General features: G+C 44.9%; 1 protein-coding gene across 1 annotated transcript; it reads right to left on the bottom strand.

Moving 5' to 3' along the window:
• Positions 1-20,456: 20,456 nt before the first annotated feature.
• On the bottom strand, positions 20,457-21,255 carry LOC139391601 (uncharacterized). Its single transcript, XM_071138974.1, has 2 exons — positions 21,032-21,255; positions 20,457-20,901 (listed from the first exon to the last, which is right to left on the bottom strand). Exons 1-2 carry the CDS (start codon positions 21,253-21,255, stop codon positions 20,457-20,459), a joined length of 669 nt encoding a protein of 222 aa, XP_070995075.1.
• Between the last annotated feature and the right edge of the window lie 1,834 nt (positions 21,256-23,089).

Raw genomic sequence — 23,089 nt, 5'->3', positions numbered from 1 at the left:
TATAGGGTACATAGGGAATAGGGTGCCATTTGTCAGGGATTGGGAGCCACGAGGATCTTATTTATACGTTTTTTTAAATTTCTCCATCTCGGGATATTTGAGTGGTGCTGCTGTAGATTTCCCAAGTGGTCCCAAGTCATTATCAGATGGAATTCCATAACACTGAAACTAATTAACACATGGTTCATTTGTTTTTCCCTGTATTTATTGGATGAGCAGAGAGCTGGTGTGAAGGAGCCTGTCTGCTCTGCATTCTGTGATTATAACTGGTTTAAATGATGCACATTCATTTATCAGTGAAGACACACACGCACGCACGCACACACGCACGCACGCACGCACACACACACACACACACACGCACGCACGCACGCACGCACGCACACACACACACACAGCAGTCAATCTATTACATTAGTTCCTCTTATCTGTAATATTTCAGTTCTGTGTCTCGCTGTGGGTCCTATGGTGTGTGTGTGTGTGTTGTGTGTGTGTGTGTGTGTGTGTGTGTGTGTGTGTGTGTGTGTGTGTGTGTGTGTGTGTGTGTGTGTGCGTCTGCTCATTACAGATGGACTTAATGTATCTCGCTCTGAGCTGACGAAGGGGAAACATAATTATTCTGATTAGATCTGGCCCATATTGCTACTGCACTGCCTACTACTTGATTTCACAGGTTTGTCTGTGTGTGTGTTCTGTGGCTATGCTGCGTAGAGGTGTTTGAGGTGTGTGTATAATTTCACGGGTTGTTCTGTGTGTGTTTTCTGTGGCTATGCTGTGTAGAGGTGTTTGAAACACATTTCTACTAGTAGCCGTATGTATCAAGTGTCTCAGAGTCTAGGATCTAGGTTCTGTTTTCCCTTTTAAATCTCATAATGAATAAGATTACATGGACAAGGGGGAAACTGATCCTAGATGAGCTCTCCTACTCTGAGACGACACTGATTTGTGTGGTAGAGAGTATCAATACAATGCTTGTAACAGCTGGTAACCATCAGGTAGTCTGTAGAGGCTGGTGACCATCAGGTAGTTTGTAGAGGCTGTTGACCATCAGGTAGTTTGTAACAGCTGGTAACCATCAGGTAGTTTGTAGAGGCTGGTAACCATCAGGTAGTTTGTAGAGCCTGGTAACCATCAGGTAGTCTGTAGAGGCTGGTAACCATCAGGTAGTCTGTAGAGGCTGGTAACCATCAGGTAGTTTGTAGAGGCTGGTAACCATCAGGTAGTCTGTAGAGGCTGGTAACCATCAGGTAGTTTGTAACAGCTGGTAACCATCAGGTAGTTTGTAGAGGCTGGTAAACATCAAGTAGTTTGTAGAGGCTGGTAACCATCCGGTAGTTTGTAGAGCCTGGTAACCATCAGGTAGTTTGTAGAGGCTGTTGACCATCAGGTAGTTTGTAGAGGCTGGTAACCATCAGGTAGTTTGTAACAGCTGGTAACCATCAGGTAGTTTGTAGAGACTGGTAACCATCAGGTAGTTTGTATCAGCTGGTAACCATCAGGTAGTTTGTAACAGCTGGTAACCATCAGGTAATTTGTAGAGGCTGGTAACCATCAGGTAGTTTGTATCAGCTGGTAACCATCAGGTAGTTTGTAACAGCTGGTAACCATCAGGTAGTTTGTAGAGACTGGTAACCATCAGGTAGTTTGTATCAGCTGGTAACCATCAGGTAGTTTGTAACAGCTGGTAACCATCAGGTAATTTGTAGAGGCTGGTAACCATCAGGTAGTTTGTAGAGGCTGGTAACCATCAGGTAGTTTGTAACAGCTGGTAACCATCAGGTAGTTTGTAGAGACTGGTAACCATCAGGTAGTTTGTAGAGGCTGGTAACCATCAGGTAGTTTGTAGAGGCTGGTAACCATCAGGTAGTTTGTAACAGCTGGTAACCATCAGGTAGTTTGTAAAGGCCGGTAACCATCAGGTAGTTTGTAGAGGCTGGTAACCATCAGGTAGTTTGTAGAGACTGGTAACCATCAGGTAGTTTGTAGAGGCTGGTAACCATCAGGTAGTTTGTAGAGGCTGGTAACCATCAGGTAGTTTGTAACAGCTGGTAACCATCAGGTAGTTTGTAAAGGCCGGTAACCATCAGGTAGTTTGTAGAGGCTGGTAACCATCAGGTAGTTTGTAGAGGCTGGTAACCTTCAGGTAGTTTGTAGAGGCTGGTAACCATCAGGTAGTTTGTAGAGGCTGGTGACCATCAGGTAGTTTGTAACAGCTGGTAACCATCAGGTAGTTTGTAGAGACTGGTAACCATCAGGTAGTTTGTAACAGCTGGTAACCATCAGGTAGTTTGTATCAGCTGGTAACCATCAGGTAATTTGTAGAGGCTGGTAACCATCAGGTAGTTTGTATCAGCTGGTAACCATCAGGTAATTTGTAGAGGCTGGTAACCATCAGGTAGTTTGTAGAGGCTGGTAACCATCAGGTAGGCTGTAACAGCTGGTAACCATCAGGTAGTTTGTAACAGCTGGTAACCATCAGGTAATTTGTAGAGGCTGGTAACCATCAGGTAGTTTGTATCAGCTGGTAACCATCAGGTAATTTGTAGAGGCTGGTAACCATCAGGTAGTTTGTAGAGGCTGGTAATCATCAGGTAGTTTGTAAATGCTGGTAACCATCAGGTAGTTTGTAGCTGCTGGTAACCATCAGGTAGTTTGTAGAGGCTGGTAACCACCAGGGAGTTTGTAGAGGCTGGTAACTATCATGTAGTTTGTAGAGTCTGGTAACCATCAGGTAGTTTGTCGAGGCTGGTAACCATCAGGTAGTTTGTAGCAGCTGGTAACCATCAGGTAGTTTGTATAGGCTGGTAACCATCAGGTAGTTTGTAGAGGCTGGTAACCATCAGGTAGTTTTTAGAGGCTGGTAACCATCAGGTAGTTTGTTGCTGCTGGTAACCATCAGGTAGTTTGTAGAGGCTGGTAACCATCAGGTAGTTTGTAACAGCTGGTAACCATCAGGTAGTTTGTAGAGGCTGGTAACCATCAGGTAGTTTGTAGAGGCTGGTAACCATCAGGTAGTTTGTAAATGCTGGTAACAATCAGGTAGTTTGTAACAGCTGGTAACCATCAGGTAGTTTGTAACAGCTGGTAACCATCAGGTAGTTTGTAACAGCTGGTAACCATCAGGTAGTTTGTAACAGCTGTTAGTTTAAACATTCTCACTGTCACATGCTCATTATTTGTTGTGTCAGCATCGACTAGCCCCTAACATGCTACTTGCTTTATCTTAAATCAGCTGTCGTCAGTCATGTTTTTCAGCGATATAATATATCGCTATACAGTTACATAGTTACAGCCTGTATCATCTTTCCATGTTTATGCAACCTGTACGTGTCTTGTAGGTTTGAAATGATCTGGAAAGGCCAGAGAGAGATTGTGTGTGTGTGTGTGTGTGTGTGTGTGTGTGTGTGTGTGTGTGTGTGTGTGTGTGTGTGTGTGTGTGTGTGTGTGTGTGTGTGTGTGTGAGACTGAGTAGAGTTGAGTTCATATGGAGCTATGCTGGCTGCTGAACCCAACACCATAAAAGGGAATACTTGTTGGTTGAAGGAAAAGAAACATGGCTGTTCTATGTTATAACAAGAAAGCAATGATTTGTCTGGTTTTTTGGGGTGGGGGGGGGGGGGGGGGGTTGTTCTCTCACTGACAGGTCACAAATTACTGTTGGATAACAATGACCCTGTCAGAGCCAGTGGTCCACTGTATGTGTTACGACGGAGGGAAATTGATTACACTCATCGATAGCCAGACCTCATATGAGCAATACATGAACTTTACTGTTATCTCTCATCTCAATGCATCCGGATGTCGACCTGTATTTCAACGTAGAACATTCTAGCGTCTGCTGTATGACGTGTCGTAAGCAATCTAACCAAATGGGCCTCTGAGACTTTACAGAGGGGGTATAAAACACATCTCGTTTAGACCCACAACTGATGTGCTGTGAACGTATATTATTATAAGACATGACCGTGTGCGTGAGTGTGAGTGTGTGTTTCAGTGAGTGTGTGTGGTGTGCACTCCTGATATCAATCATTCCAAACCTGGAACAAGCTGGGTCTAACTCACTCCTTCTCTTTCCTGTGAGAATTCAGAAAACACACATGACCACGGCATGACACAGTGCCACCAACACATCAGAAACGTTTCAGTGTTATCCTTAGATATTAGCATGACCAGCAGACGGCGAGGGAGGGAGGAGTTTAGTGTTATCGTTTGCTATTAGCATGAGCAGCAGACGGCGAGGGAGGGAGGAGTTTAGTGTTATCCTTAGATATTAGCATGAGCAGCAGACGGCGAGGGACGGAGGAGTTTAGTGTTATCGTTAGATATTAGCATGAGCAGCAGACGGCGAGGGAGGGAGGAGTTTAGTGTTATCCTTAGATATTAGCATGAGCAGCAGACGGCGAGGGAGGGAGGAGTTTAGTGTTATTGTTAGATATTAGCATGAGCAGCAGACGGCGAGGGAGGGAGGAGTTTAGTGGTTAGGGCTGATTGGGCATGGGGCTGGTTGGGGCTGGTTAGGGCTGGTTGGGGCATGGGGCTGGTTGGGGCTGGTTAGGGCTATTGGGGTATGGGGCTGGTTGGGGCTGGTTAGGGCTATTGGGGTATGGGACTGGTTGGGGCTGGTTTGGGCTGATGGGGCATGGGGCATGGGGCTGGTTGGGGCTGGTTGTGGCTGGTAGGGGCATGGGGCTGGTTGGGCATGGGGCTGTTTGGGGCTGGTGGGGCATGGGTCTGGTTGAGGCTAGTTGATGATGTGAGGCATGGGGCTGGTTGTGCATGGGGCTGGTAGGGGCTGGTAGGGGCTGGTGCGGCATGGGGCTGGTTGGGGCAGGTTAGGGCTGGTGGGGGCTGATTGGGGCTGGTGGGGCATGGGGCATGGGGCTGGTTGGGGCTGGTTGGGTCTGGTGGGGCATGGGGCATGGGGCATGGGGCTGGTTGGGCATGGGGCTGGTGGGGCATGGGGCTGGTTAGGGTTGGTGGGGCAAGGGGCTGGTTAGGGCTGGTGGGGCATGGGGCTGGTTGGGGCTGGTTGGGACTGGTGGGAATGGGGCTGGTTGGGCATGGGGCTGGTTGGGGCTGGTTGAGGCTGGTGGGGCATGGGGCTGGTTGGGGCTGGTTAGGGCTGGTGGGGCATGGGGCTGGTTGGGGCTGGTTGGGACTGGTGGGCATGGGGCTGGTTGGGCATGGGGCTGGTTGGGGCTGGTTGAGGCTGGTGGGGCATGGGGCTGGTTGGGGCTGGTTAGGGCTGGTGGGGCATGGGGCTGGTTGGGGCTGGTTGGGACTGGTGGGCATGGGGCTGGTTGGGCATGGGGCTGGTTGGGCTGGTTGAGGCTGGGGATGGTTGTGCATGGGGCTGGTTGGGCATGGGGCTGGTTGGGGCTGGTTTGGCATGGGGCTGGTTGTGCTTGGGGCTGGTGGGGAATGGGGCTTGTTGGGGCTGGTTGTGGCTGGTAGGGGCATGGGGCTGGTTGGGCATGGGGCTGTTTGGGGCTGGTGGGGCATTGGTCTGGTTGAGGCTAGTTGAGGATGTGAGGCATGGGGCTGGTTGTGCATGGGGCTGGTTGGGGCTGGTAGGGGCTGGTAGGGGCTGGTGGGGCATGGGGCTGGTTGGGGCAGGTTAGGGCTGGTGGGGGCTGGTTGGGGCTGATTGGGGCTGATTGCGGAAGGTTGGGGCTGGTTGAGGCTGGTAGGGGCTGGTTGAGGCTAGTTGAGGATGTGAGGCATGGGGCTGGTTGTGCAGGTTACGTTGGTTTGGGCTGGTTACGGCTGGTGGTGATTGGGTTTTGGGGCGTATGGGGCTTTTGGGGGGCTGGTGGGGCATGGGGCTGGTTGGAGCTGGTGGGCGCTGGTTTGGGCTGGTGGGTAATGGGCTGTTTGGGGCTGGTTGTGCATTGGGCTGGTTGTGATTGGTTGGGGCTGGTTACGGCTGTTGGGGCATGGGGCATTGTCCTGGTTGGGGCATGGTGCTGGTTGGGGCATGGTGCTGGTTGGGGCATGGTGCTGGTTGGGGCATGGTGCTGGTTGGGGCATGGGGCTGGTTGGGGCATGGTGCTGGTTGGGGCATGGTGTTGGTTGAGGCATGGTGCTGGTTGGGGCTGGTGAGGCATGAGACTTTTTAGCAGCTATGTTGATAATGACTTGATAACGATGTAGGCTGTGTGCAGCGGTTAGCGGTCATGATACTCATTTTTGGCCTTGGAAAGTTTTTTTTTGCCTGGTCACAGCTGTGTTGCCAGAAGAAATTCTAAAATGATCAAAGGGATCATGCTGTATGTATGTGGCTACTATGAAAGTGAACTGTGTATCAGGGGTTTATTCATTCCGCCGATTCCGTTGAAAAATGTTTCTTAACAGAAGCAAACAGAACAAAACGGGATAAACATACCTGAAAATGTCCAGGTAGAAGGTCCATGAGGAGGGGAGAGAGAGAGAAAGAGAGAGAGAGAGAGGTAGAGAGAGAGAGAGAGAGAGAGGTAGAGAGAGAGAGAGAGAGAGAGGTAGAGAGAGAGAGAGAGAGAGAGAGAGAGAGAGAGAGAGAGAGAGAGAGAGAGAGAGAGAGAGAGAGAGAGAGAGAGAGAGAGAGAGAGAGAGAGAGAGAGAGAGAGAGAGAGAGAGAGAGAGAGAGAGAGAGAGAGAGAGAGAGAGAGAGATAGAAGGTCCATGAGAGGGAGAGAGTGAGAGAGAGATACTGATATGAGAGAGGTCATGAGCAGATGAGCTCCTTCCAAAAATATTTAACTGTATACTACTCTCCACAACCTTCAATCCAAATCATAACTCCAAACCTACAACCTGATTTTGGACACAATTACCTGGAAGGATTCCTACTACCAAAGATTATTATCTCCAAGCTATACAGCAAATGCTCTGGCAAACAAACAGAAACCGGAAAACACCATCCAACCTGGAACTGAGTGAGTAATGTTTAGTCTGAATCTTTTTTAATGCCAAGAAGAAAAATGTATTACAATGCTATGTTTGACTTTATAAGGACTGAATGCTAAATTCAGGCTACCAAGCTTGGTAGAATAAGACAGATACAACTTCAATTAGCACTGATGTGTGAACTGAGAGGTGTCAAAGCCCTTGACAACAATAGCCTTAACAGGAGGCCAGTGTAGAGAGGCTAGAACTAGAGTAATATGATCAAATTTTTTGGTTCTAGTCAAGATTCTAGTAGCCGTGTTTAGCACTAACTAAAGTTTATTTAGTGCTTTATCCGGGTAGCCGGAAAGTAGAGCATTGCAGTAGTTTAATCTAGAAGTGATAGAAGCATGGATACATTTTACTGCCACATTTTTGATTTTTGCAATGTTACGTAGATGTAAAAAAAAATGTCCTTGAAACAGTCTTGTTATATGTTCGTCAAAAGAGAGATCAGAGTCCAGAGTACCGCAGAGGTCCTTCACAGTTTTATCTGAGACGACTGTACAACCATCAAGATTAATTGTCAGATCCAACAGAATATCTCTTTGTTTCTTTGGACCTAGAACAAGCATCTCTGTTTTGTCCGAGTTTAAAAGTAAAACGTTTGCCGCCATCCACTTCCTTATGTCTGAAACACAGGCTTCTAGGGAGGGCAACTTGGGGGCTTCACCATGTTTCATCGAAATGTACAGCTGTGTATCATCCGCAAAGCAGTGAAAGTTAACAAATATGTTTTAGAATGACATTGACAAGGGGTAAAATATATATTGAAAACAATAGTGGTCCTAAAACGAAACCTTGAGGTACACCGCAATTTACAGTTGATTTGTCAAAAGACAAACCATCAACAGAGACAAACTGATATCTTTCCGAAAGATAAGATCTAAACTTGGGACCAACTTGGGTTTCCAATCTCTCCAAAAGGATGTGGTGATCGACGGTATCAAAAGCAGCACTAAGGTCTAGGAGCACGAGGACAGATGCAGAGCCTCGGTCTGAAGCCATTGAAAGGTAATATACTACCTTCACGAGTGCAGTCTCAGTGCTATGATGGGGTCTAAAACCAGACTTCAGTGTTTCGTATACATTGTTTGTCTTCAGGGAGTCAGTGACCACAACTTTTTCTAAAATGTTTGAGAGCAACGGGAGATTTGATATAGGCCGATAGTTCTTTATATTTTCTGGGTCAAGGTTTGGCTTTTTCAAGAGACTTTAATTAAATACTGCCACTTTTAGTGAGTTTGGTACACATCCGGTGGATAGGGAGCCTGTTTATTATGTTCAACATAGGAGGGCCAAGCACAGGAAGCAGCTCTTTCAGTAGTTCAGTTGGAATAGGGTCCAGTATGCAGCTTGAAGGTTTAGAGGCCATGAAAATGTTCATCAATGTCAAGAGACATAGTATTAAAAAACTTGAGTGTTTCCCTTGATCTTAGGGCCTGGCAGTGTTGTGCAGACTCAGGACAACTGAGCTTTGGAGAAATACGCAGATTTAAAGAGGAGTCCATAATTTGCTTTCTAATTATCATTATCTTTTCCTCAAAGAAGTTCATGAATTTATTACTGCTGAATTGAAAGCCATCCTCTTTTGGGGAATGCTGCTTTTTAGTTTGCAACAGTATCAAAAATAAATGTTGGATTGTTCTTATTCTCCTCAATTAAGTTGGAAAAATAGGATGATCGAGCAGCAGTAAGGGCTCTTCGATACGGCACGGTACTGTCTTTCCAAGCTAGTCGGAAAACTTCCAGTTTAGTGTGGAAGCTCTGGAAGTTTGCTTCAGAGCTCGGGTATTTTCTGTGTACCAGGGAGCTAGTTTCTAATGACAAATGTTTTTTGTTTTTAGGGGTGCGACTGAATATAAGTTCCTCAGTTAGGTGGTTAACTGATTGTTGTACTCTGACTTCCTTGGGAAGGTGGAGGGAGTCTGGAAGGGCATCTCGGAATCTTTGGGTTGTCAGAGAATTTATAGCACAGTTTTCGATGATCCTTGGTTGGGGTTTGAGCAGATTATTTGTTGCAATTGCAAACGTAATAAAATGGTGGTCCGATAGTCCAGGATTATGAGGAAAGACATTTAGATGCACAATATTTATCCCACGGGACAAAACTAGGTCCAGAGTATGACTGTGGCAGTCGTTCCGGAGACCTGTCGGACAAAACCCACTGAGTCGATAATGGCTCCGAAAGCCTTTTGAAGTGGATCTGTGGACTTTTCATGTGAATATTATCAAAAAGTCACCAAGTCACCAAAAATGTGAAAATTATCTGCCATGACTACAAGGTCTGATAGGAATTCAGAGATCTCAGTGTACGGCCCAGGAGGCGTGTAAACAGTAGCTATACAATGTGATTGGGTAGTATGCATAGATTTCATGACTAGAAGCTCAAAAGACAAAAACGCAATCATTTTTTTGTTGTGTATTGAAATTTGGTATCGTAAATGTTAGCAACACCTCCGCCTTTGCAGGATGCGCAGGTATATTGGTCACTAGTGTAGCCAGGAGGTGAGGCCTCATTTATCACAGTAAATTCATCAGGCTTAAACCATGTTTCAGTCAGCCCAATCACATCAAGATTATGATCAGTGATTAGTTCATGGACTATAACTGCCTTGGAAGTGAGGGATCTAACATTAAGTAGCCCTATTTTGAGATGTGAGATATCACAATCTCTTTCAATAATGACTTGAATGGAGGTCTTTAATCCAGTGAGATTGCTAAAGCGAACTCCGCCATGTTTAGTTTGACCCGACCTAGGTCGAGGCACAGACACAGTCTCAATGGGGATAGCTGAGCTTACGACACTGACTGTGCTAGTGGCAGACTCCACTAAGCTGGCAGGCTGGCTAACAGCCTGCTGCCTGGCCTGCACCCTATGAGCGACACCGGTTGAGCATTCCTACAGCATTTCTCTCTGGAAGTCATGAGAAAGTTGTCTGGCTGCGGGGACCTTGCGAGGATATTTATACTAATGTTTATACTACTATCTGTACTTTCTGGTGGCACAGATGCTGTTTCCTCCTTTCCTACACTGAAATTACCCTTGCCTAACGATTGTGTCTGAACCTGGGCTTGCAGCACAGCTATCCTCGCCGTAAGGCAATCGTTCTCCTGTATATTATGAGTACAGCGATTAGAAGGCATAATGTTAATGTTACTACTTAGCTTCGGCTGGTGGAGGTCCTGATGAACCACGTCCAGATAAAGCATCATGTTAATGTTACTACTGGTTGGCTGGTGGAGGTCCTGATGAACCACGTCCAGATAAAGCATCATGTTAATGTTACTACTGGTTGGCTGGTGGAGGTCCTGTAGAACCATGTCCAGATAAAGCATCATGTTAATGTTACTACTGGTTGGCTGGTGGAGGTCCTGTAGAAACACGTCCAGATAAAACGTCTGGGGGAAAAAGTTGAATGAAAAAAGTCGAGCGAGGGAATTTTTTTAAATATAAATCGGTATTTAAAAAGTAAAAAACGTAAAGTTGGCAGGTAGCAAAGTAACACTTGCAACAAAACGCATAAACAAGTCTACAAGTTGTGACTAGGATCAGCCAGCCACATAAAACCACACACACAAACGACCTGAGAACAGAGCAGGAAAGCTTGGCCACAGCCATCAAGGATGTGATTGAAAGAGCTTCTTCTACTTTCCCCAACACAAAAGTGGTTATCTCCACCCTGCTACCATGAAAAGACTTCAGCCTTGGTAAGCGCAAGTCTTTCCCATGAATGTGCCTCAAAACCAAATGTGTACGTGTTTACCCTCCACTCCACCCTGGACTTGAGCAGGTCCACCTATACAAGGCAGCAGTGCCCACCTTCGCCCGGACCCTAAAGTACATCACCCTCACCCTCAACCGCAGCCCCAACACCTCACACAGGAGCAACAGTTCAACAGACACCCTGCCCAGACCAGCGAGACACTCTCCAAGACCTGCAGGACCCCCCCTGGACCTACACATAGAGGACCCACGCCGAGAAGACCTACATCCAGACCACAGTACCACCAGCTACATCCACACCCCCACCCCAACCAATCAACACCCCCCCCCCCCCCAAGTCAACCATGCCCACATCCCATTTAGGCCCCATCAGATCAAACCTATGCCCTTCCTGCTCACCCCATGCTCCACTCCCACAAGGAGGGCACCAACATGGAAGTCACACATACGCCCAAGCCAATGGCATGTACCAGAAGCTCAGCAGGCTCTGCTCACACTTACTGGTCTGAGGCCAAACCACACAACCAACGACATTGGACACTTTATGGAACACAAGGCCTTCAATATCTCATCTTGGAATATCCAAGGCCTGCCTTTGGCCTAAAGAGCAGGAACCTGGACTTCACCAAAGAAGATACAGAAATTGTTATCCTACAAGAAACATGGTATAGAGGAGATTGACCCACTGGTTGCCCCCTAGGTTACAGGGAGCTGGTGTGAAACAGGGAAGGGACTCAGGGGGTATGCTAATGTGATATAGAGCAGACATAACTGACTATTAAAATTAATCAAAACTGGAATATTATACATTTGGCTAGAAAATCTAAAAAAAATTAAAAGAAAAATTGTGTTCTATCTACAGTATATCCCCCACTAGAATCCCTCAACATACTTTAATGAAGACAGCTTCTCCATCCTGGAGGGGGAAATCAATCATTTCCAGGCCCGAGGACATGTACTAGTCTGTGGCAACCTAAATGCCAGAACCGGACAAGAACCTGACACCCTTAGCACACAGGGGGACAAACACCTACCTGGAGGTGACATCTTTCCCTCCCCCATATGTCCCCCTAGGCACAACTATGACAACATAACCAACAAAAACAGGTTACAACTCCTAAATCTTTTTTGCACGCTGGGTATGTACATAATCAATGGTAGGCTTTTGAGGGGACTCCTATGGTAGGTACACCTATAGCTGATCTCTTAGCAGTAGTACTGTAGACTACTTTATCACTGACCTCAACCCAGAGTCTCTCAGAGCGTTCACAGTCAGTCCACCGACACCCCTATCAGACCACAGTAAAATCACAGTCTACTTGAACAGAGCAATATTTAATCATGAAGCATCAAAGCCTAAGCAACAGAATAATATCAAGAAATGCGATAGATTTTTTATTACAACTTTGAACATTAACAACAATGACAAATGGTTTGATGAAGAATGCGAAAATCTAAGAAAGAAATTTAGAAACCTATCCAACCAAAAACACAGAGACCCAGAAAACCTGAGCCTTCGCCATCACTAGGATGAATCACTAAAACAATACAGAAATAAATACACTACAGAAAAAGAAGGAACAGCATGTCAGAAATCAGCTCAATGTAACTGAAGAATCCATAGACTCTAACCACTTCTGGGAAAATTGCAACACGTAAAACAAACAACAATACAAAAGAGTTATATATCCAAAATTGAGATGTATGGGTAAACCACTTCTCCAATCTTTTTGGCTCTACAACAAAGAACAAACAGCAAAAACATATACATGATCAATTACAGATCTTAGAATCAACTACTATTAAACACTACCAGGACCCACTGGATTCTCCAATTACATTGAATGACAAAATACGTTCCCTCCAACCCAAAATGACCTGTGGTGTTGATGGTATCCTACATGAAATTATACAATATTCAGACCACAAATTCCAATTGGCTATACTTAAACTCTTTACCTATTAAGGATCCGCCCCCTTTTTTTTAAAATTTTGCCGAAAATAACATACCCAAATCTAACTGCCTGTAGCTCAGGCCCTAAAATAACATACCCAAATCTAACTGCCTGTAGCTCAGGCCCTAAAATAACATACCCAAATCTAACTGCCTGTAGCTCAGGCCCTAAAATAACATACCCAAATCTAACTGCCTGTAGCTCAGGCCTTGAAGCTATGCATATATATAAGGATATGCATATTCTTGGTACCATTTGAAAGGAAACACTTTGAAGTTTGTGAAAGGAATCTAACACAATAGATCTGGTAAAATATAATACAAAGGAGAAAAACTATATTTTTTGTATTTTTTTGTACCGTCATATATTCATACATGTGAAATGCAAGAGAAAGGTCATAATGTATTATTCCAGCCCAGATGCAATTTCGATTTTTGGCCACTAGATGACAGCAGTGTATGTGAAAAGTTTTAGACTGATCCAATGAACCATTGCCTTTCTGTTTTAATTTTGGTATCAAGACTGCCTAAATGTGTCCAATTTGTTGATTAATGACTTTTCAGGTTCAAAACTCTCCTCAAACAATAGCATGGTATTCTTTCACTGTAATATCTACTGTAAATTGACAGTGCAGTTAGATTATCAAGAATGATATCTGCCGATATCAGATATGTCTTTGTCGGACATTTATTTCCACAGGGCCGTGGGACATGGATGCAGCTTAAGCTCTCTTCAATATATCAACGAATTAGCGAGTGCACTAGAACAGTCTGCAGAACCAGCCTCACCCTAATCTGAAGTCAAATGTCTACTGTTTGGTCTGGTGCTTCCGTCACCAACCAAGGAGGGCCGACAGCAGCACATAGATCTTCTGCACAGATTCTGCCAGACCTGGGCACTGACAGTAAATCTCAATAAGACCAAAATAATGGTGTTCCAAAAAAAGGTCCAATTGCCAGGACCACAAACACAAATTCCATCTAGACACCGTTGCCCTAGAGCAGAAAAAAAATACATACATACCTTGGCCTAAACTTCAGCTCCACAGGTAACTTCCACAAAGCTGTGAACGAGCTGAGAGACAAGGCAAGAAGAGCATTCTATGCCATCAAAAGGAACATAAAATTCAACATACCATTTAGGATCTGGCTAAAATTACTTGAATCAGATATTAACTTGTTAGGGCTCGACAACATCCACTGAAAAGGCAGAGCACGAAATAAAAAAATAATTGTTTTTTTTAAAAACTTTCATACATTCACAAGTGCAAAACACCAAATTAACGCTTAAAACTTCTTGTTAAATCTACCCATCGTGTCTGATTTCAAAAAGGCTTCACAGCGAAAGCACACCATATAGTATGTTAGGTCTGAGAGTAGTCACAAAAACACATACAGCCATTTTCCAGCCAAAGAGAGAGGAGTCACAAAAAACAGAAATAGAGATCAAATTAATCACTAATCTTTGATGATCTTCATCAGATGACACTCGTAGGACTTCATGTTACACAATACATGTATGTTTTGTTCGACAAAGTTCATATTTATATCCTAAAATCTCAGTTTACATTGACGTTTTATGGTCAGTAATGTTGTGCCTCGAAAACATCTGGCGAATTTTCAGAGAGCCACATCAATTTACAGAAATACTCATAATAAACACAAAAACAAGCCATGCAGATACCCGCCATGTTGTGGAGTCAGTAAAAGTCAGAAATAGCGTTATAATAGCGTTATAAATATTCACTTACCTTTGATGATCTTCATCAGAAGGCACTTCCAGGAATCCCAGTTCCACAATAAATGTTTGCTTCTCTTTGCTCAATAAAGTCCATCATTTATGTCCTAACACCTCCTTTTGTTAGTGCTTTTAGTAAACAAATCCAAACTCATGAGGAGCGGGCAAGTCCAGGCGAAAGTTCAGACGAAAAGTTCAAAAAAGTTATATTACAGTTCGTCGAAACATGTCAAACGATGTATAGTATCAATCTTTAGGATGTTTTTAAATCTGCAATAATGTTCCAACCGGAGAATTCCTTTGTCTTTAGAAATGCAATGGAACGCCGGTCGCTCTCACGGGCGCGCGCGTGATTTGCTCATGGCATTCTGCCAGACCTTTGGTTGAATCAGCTCTCATTCACCCCCACTTCACAGTAGAAGCCTCAAACAACATTCTAAAGACTGTTGACCTCTAGTGGAAGCCTTAGGAAGTGCAATATGACCCCATAAACACTGTATATTCGATAGGCAATGAGTTGAAAAACTACAAGCCTCAGATTTCCCACTTCCTGGTTGGATTTTTCTCAGGTTTTCGCCTGCCATATGAGTTCTGTTATACTCACAGACATCATTCAAATAGTTTTAGAAACTTCAGAGTGTTTTCTATCCAATACTACTACTAATATTATCGATATATTAGCTTCTGGGCCTGAGTAGTAGTTTACTCTGGGCATGCTTTTCATCCGAACGTGAAAATGCTGCCCCCTATCCCAAACAGGTTATAGAACTCTTTGCCCTTTATGGTTTTTGCCCTGGTGTTTGCTCGCCGACCAGAATTCACAAAATGGGACAAACAACAAACTGAGACGGCAGAATTCTACAAAAAAAATCCTCTGTGTACCACGTAAAACACCATGTTGTGGAAGAATCAGAATTTGTTGGTAACATATGTAAGATGTTTTATATTCATCAAATGTGTGTAAATTACTTCTCATCAAGAATGTTATTTTTGTATAATACTGTGGCAGGGTTTGCAGTATCTGTTGTATGTCAAGACTAAGTTGCAGGTTCCGCAGAGAGGGGAGAGGTCAAAGTATCATCATGTGTAAACATATCTCTTGACTCCACAATGTCTGTGTGCCAGTCAGTGTGTCTCTGTGATCTTGTCAAGAGAGGATTGGTTGTATTTAGAGTTGGTTGTATCTAAATGACAATTTGATATATCCCTGTTGATATGGAGGGTTGGTTTATGGTTCTGGGGTTTGAGTAAGGAGACAAAGCTGAACGATTTATTATGTCTATGCTGTCTTATCCTGTGTGTGTCTTTACTATAAAGGACCTCATTTGAAATGTGGAAGGGGCTCTCAGATAACTCATGGTTAGACACTGAATTGCCTGAGAGTCACATGATTGTGATAGAGCTCATATAATTAAAAGATGGACTGATAACTAACTCTGACTTGTTGTGGTTTGCTCCCATGATTTGGTAAATAGAGGACATTTCCATGACAACCAAATAGTGTATGCAAAGCAGAATTAGGCCGAAACCCACTAATTATCAAAATCCAGGAAAGAGACGTTAAATTCTACAACCGCCTAAAAGGAAGCGATTCCCAAACCTTCCACAACAAAGCCATCACCTACGGAGAGATGAACCTGGAGAAGAGTCCCCGAAGCAAGCTGGTCCTGGGGCTCTGTTCACAAACACAAACATACCCCACAGTGCCCCAGGACAGCAACACAATTAGACCCAACCATTGGAAAGAATTAACAAAAAACAGAGCAAACTAGAATGCTATTTGGCCCTACACAGAGAGTACACATTGGCAGAATACCTGACTACTGTGACTGACCCAAACTTAAGGAAATCTTTGACTATGTACAGACTCAGTGAGCATAGCCTTGCTATTGAGAAAGGCTGCAGTAGGCAGAACTTGCTCTCAAGAGAAGACACGCTATGTGCACACTGCTCACAAAATCAAATCACATGAAATGTTATTTGTCACATGCACCGAATACAACACCGTACGCCCTTAACCCATAAAAGCCCTTAACCAACCATACAGGGGTGGAAACTGAGCTACACTTCTTAGCGTCATACCAAATTTGTGACCATATCAGAGACACATACAGTCAGGTCCAGAAGTATTTGGACAGTGACACAATTTGCATCTGTACGCCACCTTGATGGATTTGAAAGGAAAAAAATCAAGATGTGCTTTAACCTGTTGAGTCTATGGGGGCGCTATGGAAAATGGACAATGGAAAACAGAGCTTCAGAAATTCTGCTAATTTCCTGTTTGAAGTTTCATCTTGGTTTCGCCTGTAGCATGAGTTCTGTGGCACTCACAGATAATATCTTTGCAGTTTTGGAAACGTCAGACTGTTTTCTTTCCAAAGCTGTCAATTATATGCATAGTCAAGCATCTTTTCGTGACAAAATATTGCGCTTAAAATGGGCACGTTTTTTTTATCCAATAATGAAATAGCGCCCCCATAGACTAAACTGGTTTTAAGGGTGTTGTCAAAATGACTGTGTAAAACCGTTTTGTAATTTCAACCATTTTTATACCCCAATTTTAGGGGCTCAGAAGTAATTGGATAGACTAACCATAATCATAAATTAAATTGAGCTTTTTAATATTTGGTTTCAAATCCTTTGCAGTCAATAGCAGCCTGAAGTCTGGAACCCATAGACATCACAGATGATGGGTTTCTTCCCTGGTGATGCTCTGCCAGGCCATTACTATACCCGCCTTCAGTTCCTGATTGTTCTTGGTGCATTTTGCCTTCAGTTTGGCCTTCAACAAGTCAAATTGCTCAATTGGATTCAGGTCAGGTGATTGACTTTGAAGCATTTGGCTGATTCTGAGCAGATAATAACATTAGCACTAAACACTTCAGAATTCATCCTGATGCTTTTGTCAGATCAATAAATACAATGGAACCAGTTCCATTTGCAGCCATACAGTACATGCCCACGCCATAACACCACCTCCTCCATGCTTCACAGATGAGGTGGTATGCTTTGACGACTAGCTTGATTGAGCCTCCCCAATGTATATCTCACTAGGTCAGGGTATTTAAGCTTCCATATATCCACTATTTCCAATATATCCATGACATTCATGATTTCCTGAGTGCCTGAGGGTGATAGTTTGTAGTGTGATTTCCTTTAGTAGGTATTTAGAACAGTATTATATTATATTATAACTATAATCTCCCACCATAATAATAAAGTCTTGTATTGCTTGTAGGTTTGATCAAATTATTATACATATTTTCAAAGAAGCTTTGTACCGTAAAGGTTAATAAGTTAATAAGCTATTTATTGTCCAATAACATATTTAAAGTAATCCCTTGAGGATATATTTGGACTATTTGCACATTCGGATCAAAATTATTGTTAATTAATATCATCATCCCTTTTGAGTTTCTTTGTCTCATTCCTTTTTCAACGTCATCTAAAATTGTTGAATGAGTTTCATGTGAACAATAGATATTATATTTATTCTCTTTTAGCCAGGTAAATACTGCTCGTCGTTTCTTATTATCTGCTAAGTCGTTACAATTATAGCTTTCTTATTTCACCATTTACCACAAGGAGATACAAGTTTAAATTCGATGTATCATAATATAATGTGTATAAGTTTACCATTAAAAAGTTCCATAGTAATTGAGTGTCCATATAACCATGATATTTGTCCTGCACTATTCTACCCGCTAAGCCCCTTGAGATGTTTCTACAACTTTACTGGAGGCCACCTGTGGTAAATTCAATTGATTAGACATGATTTGGAAAGGCTCACACCTGTCTATTCAGTGCCTTCGGAAAATATTCAAACCCCTTGACTTTTTCCACATTTTGTTACCTTACAATTAACATCTTAGGCCTGAATGCCAAGCGTCACTTCAGGAGGAAACCTGGCACCATCCCCACGGTGAAGCAAGGTGGTTTCAGCATCATGCTGTGGAGATGTTTTTTCAGAGGCAGTGACAAGGAGACTAGTCAGGAATCGAGGCAAAGATGAACGGAGCAAAGTACAGAGAGATCGTTGATGAAAATCTGCTCCAGAGCGCTCAGGACCTCAGACTGGGGCGAAAGGTCACCTTCCAACAGGACAATGACCCTAAGCACACAGCCAAGACAAAGAGGTGCTTCAACAAAGTACTGAGTAAAGGGTCTGAATACTTATGTAAATGTGATATTTTTCAGAGGCAGTGACAAGTAGACTAGTCAGGAATCGAGGCAAAGATGAACGGAGCAAAGTACAGAGAGATCCTTGATGAAAACCTTTTCCTTAGCGCTCAGGACCTCAGACTGAGGCAAAGGTTCAACTTCCAACAGGACAATGACCCTAAGCACTGTCGTGTCTTTAGCTATGCCGGATTAAGTGATATGACATGCTATTCTATAAAATAATTTATCCGTAATTAATATTACCTGATTGAGCTAATCATGTAAATGTAAATAACTAGAGAGTCAGGCACCACAAAATAATATTTATAGAGCTGTTATCTTCCGAATAAACTCTTAAAGACCTCGTAATATTTTACATCAATAGCAGTCAATATTAATCGTCACCTTAATTCAGTCTCATCTGAAAGTTTTAAATGATTGGTTATCTGCACAAACCCTGGCTAACAAGTTGAATCAGCAATACAAAATTGGGTTTAATTATTTATTTACTAAATACCTAACTAATCACACAGAATTACACTAACACATAATTAAATCATAACTTGATTACAAATTACGTCATAAAGGAAAACGTCCCTAGCGGGCGGAACAGATATGACAGCTGCTTACACAAAAGGAAAGGGCTGGGTTTGAGTGAAAGAGCGGGAAGACTGAGGAACAAAGGGCGAAGCTGTGCTATGGTAAATACAGTATCTTATGCATTCTAAATTACCGCCCATTTGGAAAAGGATGAAGCTGCGCTTCGTTAGGTTGGTGGTAGATGGAAGGCTGTGTTGCCCAACCAAGTCCTTTGTCCTTTTAAGAATGTCTCTGCTCGTAAATTGAATACGTTGTAGTAACGTCGTTGTCTGGTAGACGGGATACTCTGTCTGTTCCTTCCTAACCCTCGTTTGCAACGGCTGTTGCTAACTCAATAGTTAGGAGGTATCACTTCTGTAGTGAATAAGAGTTCAAAGTTTATACCATTCGCAACCAAATCTCACGCTAATGTTGGCTTCGTTCTGTAGTTATTATCTGAACCATTCTGACATCGGACAGTCGTCCTCAGAACAGGAGGTTATATTGCCGTCAAGGCTTTATATAGGCAGGGAGAGGAGGGCGTGTTTGAAAAGTTTTATAGCCCATGTCCCTTCACAGGGGCGGGCCACTGATTGAGCAGAGCCCTATCTTATGAAAACGCAAATCTCACATTTTAGAAGCTAAAATCACATTTCATCCCATCACAAGTAATTTCATATTCAAACATATAAATTGAACAACAATTCCATGTGAATCCGATAACTCTGATGTGTAGACTTTCCACTGTAGAGTTTATGTCATCTCATCATTGATGAGAATGTCTCAGATGACAACCGAACTGACATCATATGTTAAATTGGTCGGATTACCAGAATATAGTTAATTTTACATTTTGCAAATGTAACATCAGTATGGTAGAAAGAGGAAAAAGGTGGAAAGAGGTATTTATGACTGTCATAAACCTTCCCCCAGGCCAACATCATGACAGCACACAACCAAGACAATGCGGGAGTGGCTTTGGGACAAGTCTCTGAATGTCCTTGAGGGGCCCAGCCAGAGCCCAGACTTGAACCCGATCGAATATCTCTGGAGAGACCTGAAAATAGATGTGCATCAACGCTCCCCATCCAACCTGACAGAGCTTGAGAGAATCTGCAGAGAAGAATGGGAGAAACTCCCCAAATACAGGTGTGCCAAGCTTGTAGCGTCATACCCAGGAAGACTGGAGGCTGTAAACGCTGCCAAAGGTGCTTCAACAAAGTACTGAGTAAAGGGTCTGAATATTTATGTAAATGTGATACTACAGTTTTATATTTGAAATACACTTGCAAAAATGTCTAAGAGGGTGGGGTGACTCTCCTCTTGGGGCTGCTCTTCTGTGGGGCTGTTTGAGGTGGGGGGTGTGAGCCGACTCACTCGGGATGGGGGAGGGGGAGAGGGTGGGGTGACTCTCCTCTTGGGGCTGCTCTTCTGTGGGGCTGTTTGAGGTGGGGGGTGTGAGCCGACTCACTCGGGTTGGGGGAGGGGGAGAGGGTGGGGTGACTCTCCTCTTGGGGCTGCTCTTCTGTGGGGCTGTTTGAGGTGGGGGGTGTGAGCCGACTCACTCGGGATGGGGGAGGGGGAGAGGGTGGGGTGACTCTCCTCTTGGGGCTGCTCTTCTGTGGGGCTGTTTGAGGTGGGGGGTTGTGAGCCGACTCACTCGGGATGGGGGAGGGAGGACGGGGTGGGGTGACTCTCCTCTTGGGGCAGCTCGTCTGTGGGGCTGTTTGAGGTGGGGGGTTGTGAGCCGACTCACTCGGGATGGGGGAGGGGGAGAGGGTGGGGTGACTCTCCTCTTGGGGCTGCTCTTCTGTGGGGCTGTTTGAGGTGGGGAGGTGTGAGCCGACTCACTCGGGATGGGGGATGGGGGAGGGGGTGGTGTGACTCTCCTCTTGGGGCTGCTCGTCTTTGGCGCTGTTTGAGGTGGGGGGGGTGTGAGCCGACTCACTCAGGATGGGGGAGGGGGGAGAGGGTGGGGTGACTCTCCTCTTGGGGCAGCTCGTCTGTGGGGCTGTTTGAGGTGGGGGGTGTGAGCCGACTCACTCGGGATGGGGGAGGGAGGACGGGGTGGGGTGACTCTCCTCTTGGGGCAGCTCGTCTGTGGGGCTGTTTGAGGTGGGGGGTGTGAGCCGACTCACTCGGGATGGTCCTGCTGAATTTAGCCTGCACCATTCATGTTACAGGCAGTTTCCACCCTGGGTTAGACAGAGGGGTACGCTGTTCTTGTGGCTCCTTGCCATTCCAAGAGCTGTGTGGAAGATGTGTGATTACGTTCCCATTCTTGTAGGTCCAGTGTGGCTCTTGCATCACCAGGTTTGTGGGTTCGATTCCCACGAGGGACCAGTCTGAAAAATGAATGCACTCACTACTGCAAGGCACTCTGGAAAAGAGCATCTGTTTAACGACTGACATGTAAATCTCTCCCCCTCAACTACCCAGCTCTCTTAGCCCCCATCTCTCCCCTCAACTACCCAGCTCTCTTAGCCCCCATCTCTCCCCTCAACTACCCAGCTCTCCTAGCCCCCATCTCTCCCCTTAACTACCCAGCTCTCCTAGCCCCCATCTCTCCCCTTAACTACCCAGCTCCCCTAGCCCCCATCTCTCCCCTAACTACCCAGCTCTCCTTGCCCCCATCTCTCCCCTTAACTACCCAGCTCCCCTAACCCCCATCTCTCCCTCATCTCTCCCCTTAACTACACAGCTCTCCTAGCCCCCATCTCTCCCCCATCTCTCCCCTTAACTACCCAGCTACCCTAGCCCCCATCTCTCCACTTAACTACCCAGCTCCCCTAGCCCCCATCTCTCCACTTAACTACCCAGCTCCCCTAGCCCCCATCTCTCCCCTTAACTACTGAGCTCTCCTAGCCCCCATCTCTCCCCTTAACTACCTAGCTCTCCTATCCCCCATCTCTCCCCTTAACTACCCAGCTCCCCTTGCCCCATCTCTCCCCCATCTCTCCCCTTAACTACCCAGCTCTCTTAGCCCCCATCTCTCCCCTCAACTACCCAGCTCTCTTAGCCCCCATCTCTCCCCTCAACTACCCAGCTCTCTCCCCTTAACTACCTAGCTCTCCTTGCCCCCATCTCTCCCCTTAACTACCCAGCTCCCCTTGCCCCCATCTCTCCCCTTAACTACCCAGCTCTCCTAACCCCCATCTCTCCCCTTAACTACCCATCTCCCCTTGCCCCCATCTCTCTAACTACCCAGCTCCCCATGCCCCCATCTCTCCCCTTAACTACCCAGCTCTCCTATCCCCCATCTCTCCCCCATCTCTCCCCTTAACTACCCAGCTCTCCTTTCCCTGATATATTCACCCCACCCCATCCGTATGATGACCATAAATCCAATCATAAGGTGCAGGTGTACTAAAGTGCACATCCAGCTCCCTAAAGTGCTGCCCTCCACCCTTCAAAGTGCATGAAAGGTCTTGCTTATAACACTCAGCATATGCTGTACAGTGAACAACGGATAAAGAATAGATTGGAGGGGAGGCTAGTGGTAGACACACACACACACACACACACACACACACACACACACACACACACACACACACACACACACACAATTAGTGATATTATCAACATAGACTCCTCAGCAGTGATGTCGTCATTAACATAGATGACTCCTCAGCAGTGATGTCGTCATTAACATAGATGACTCCTCAGCAGTGATGGTATCATTAACATAGATGACTCCTCAGCAGTGATGGTATCATTAACATAGATGACTCCTCAGCAGTGATGGTATCATTAACATAGATGACTCCTCAGCAGTGATGGTATCATTAACATAGATGACTCCTCAGCAGTGATGGTATCATTAAATTAACATAGATGACTCCTCAGCAGTGATGGTATCATTAACATAGATGACTCCTCAGCAGTGATGGTATCATTAACATAGATGACTCCTCAGCAGTGATGGTATCATTAACATAGATGACTCCTCAGCAGTGATGGTATCATTAACATAGATGACACCTCAGCAGTGATGTTGTCATTA

Source organism: Oncorhynchus clarkii, chromosome 32 (genome assembly GCF_045791955.1).
Source record: "Oncorhynchus clarkii lewisi isolate Uvic-CL-2024 chromosome 32, UVic_Ocla_1.0, whole genome shotgun sequence".
Classification (NCBI taxonomy): Eukaryota; Metazoa; Chordata; class Actinopteri; order Salmoniformes; family Salmonidae; genus Oncorhynchus; species Oncorhynchus clarkii.
The sequence above is the reverse complement of the archived record's forward strand: the minus strand, read 5'-3'. Positions and strand labels throughout refer to the sequence as shown.

What these genes read in the sequence shown, in the direction of transcription:
- LOC139391601 (XM_071138974.1), bottom strand. Translation starts at nt 21,255, where the DNA reads ATGGTGCAGGCTAAATTCAGCAGGACCATCCCGAGTGAGTCGGCTCAC. An exon ending in TCCCCCCTCCCCCATCCTGA is followed by an intron (nt 20,902 to 21,031) that starts GTGAGTCGGCTC and finishes CACCTCAAACAG; the next exon opens with CCCCACAGAAGAGCAGCCCC.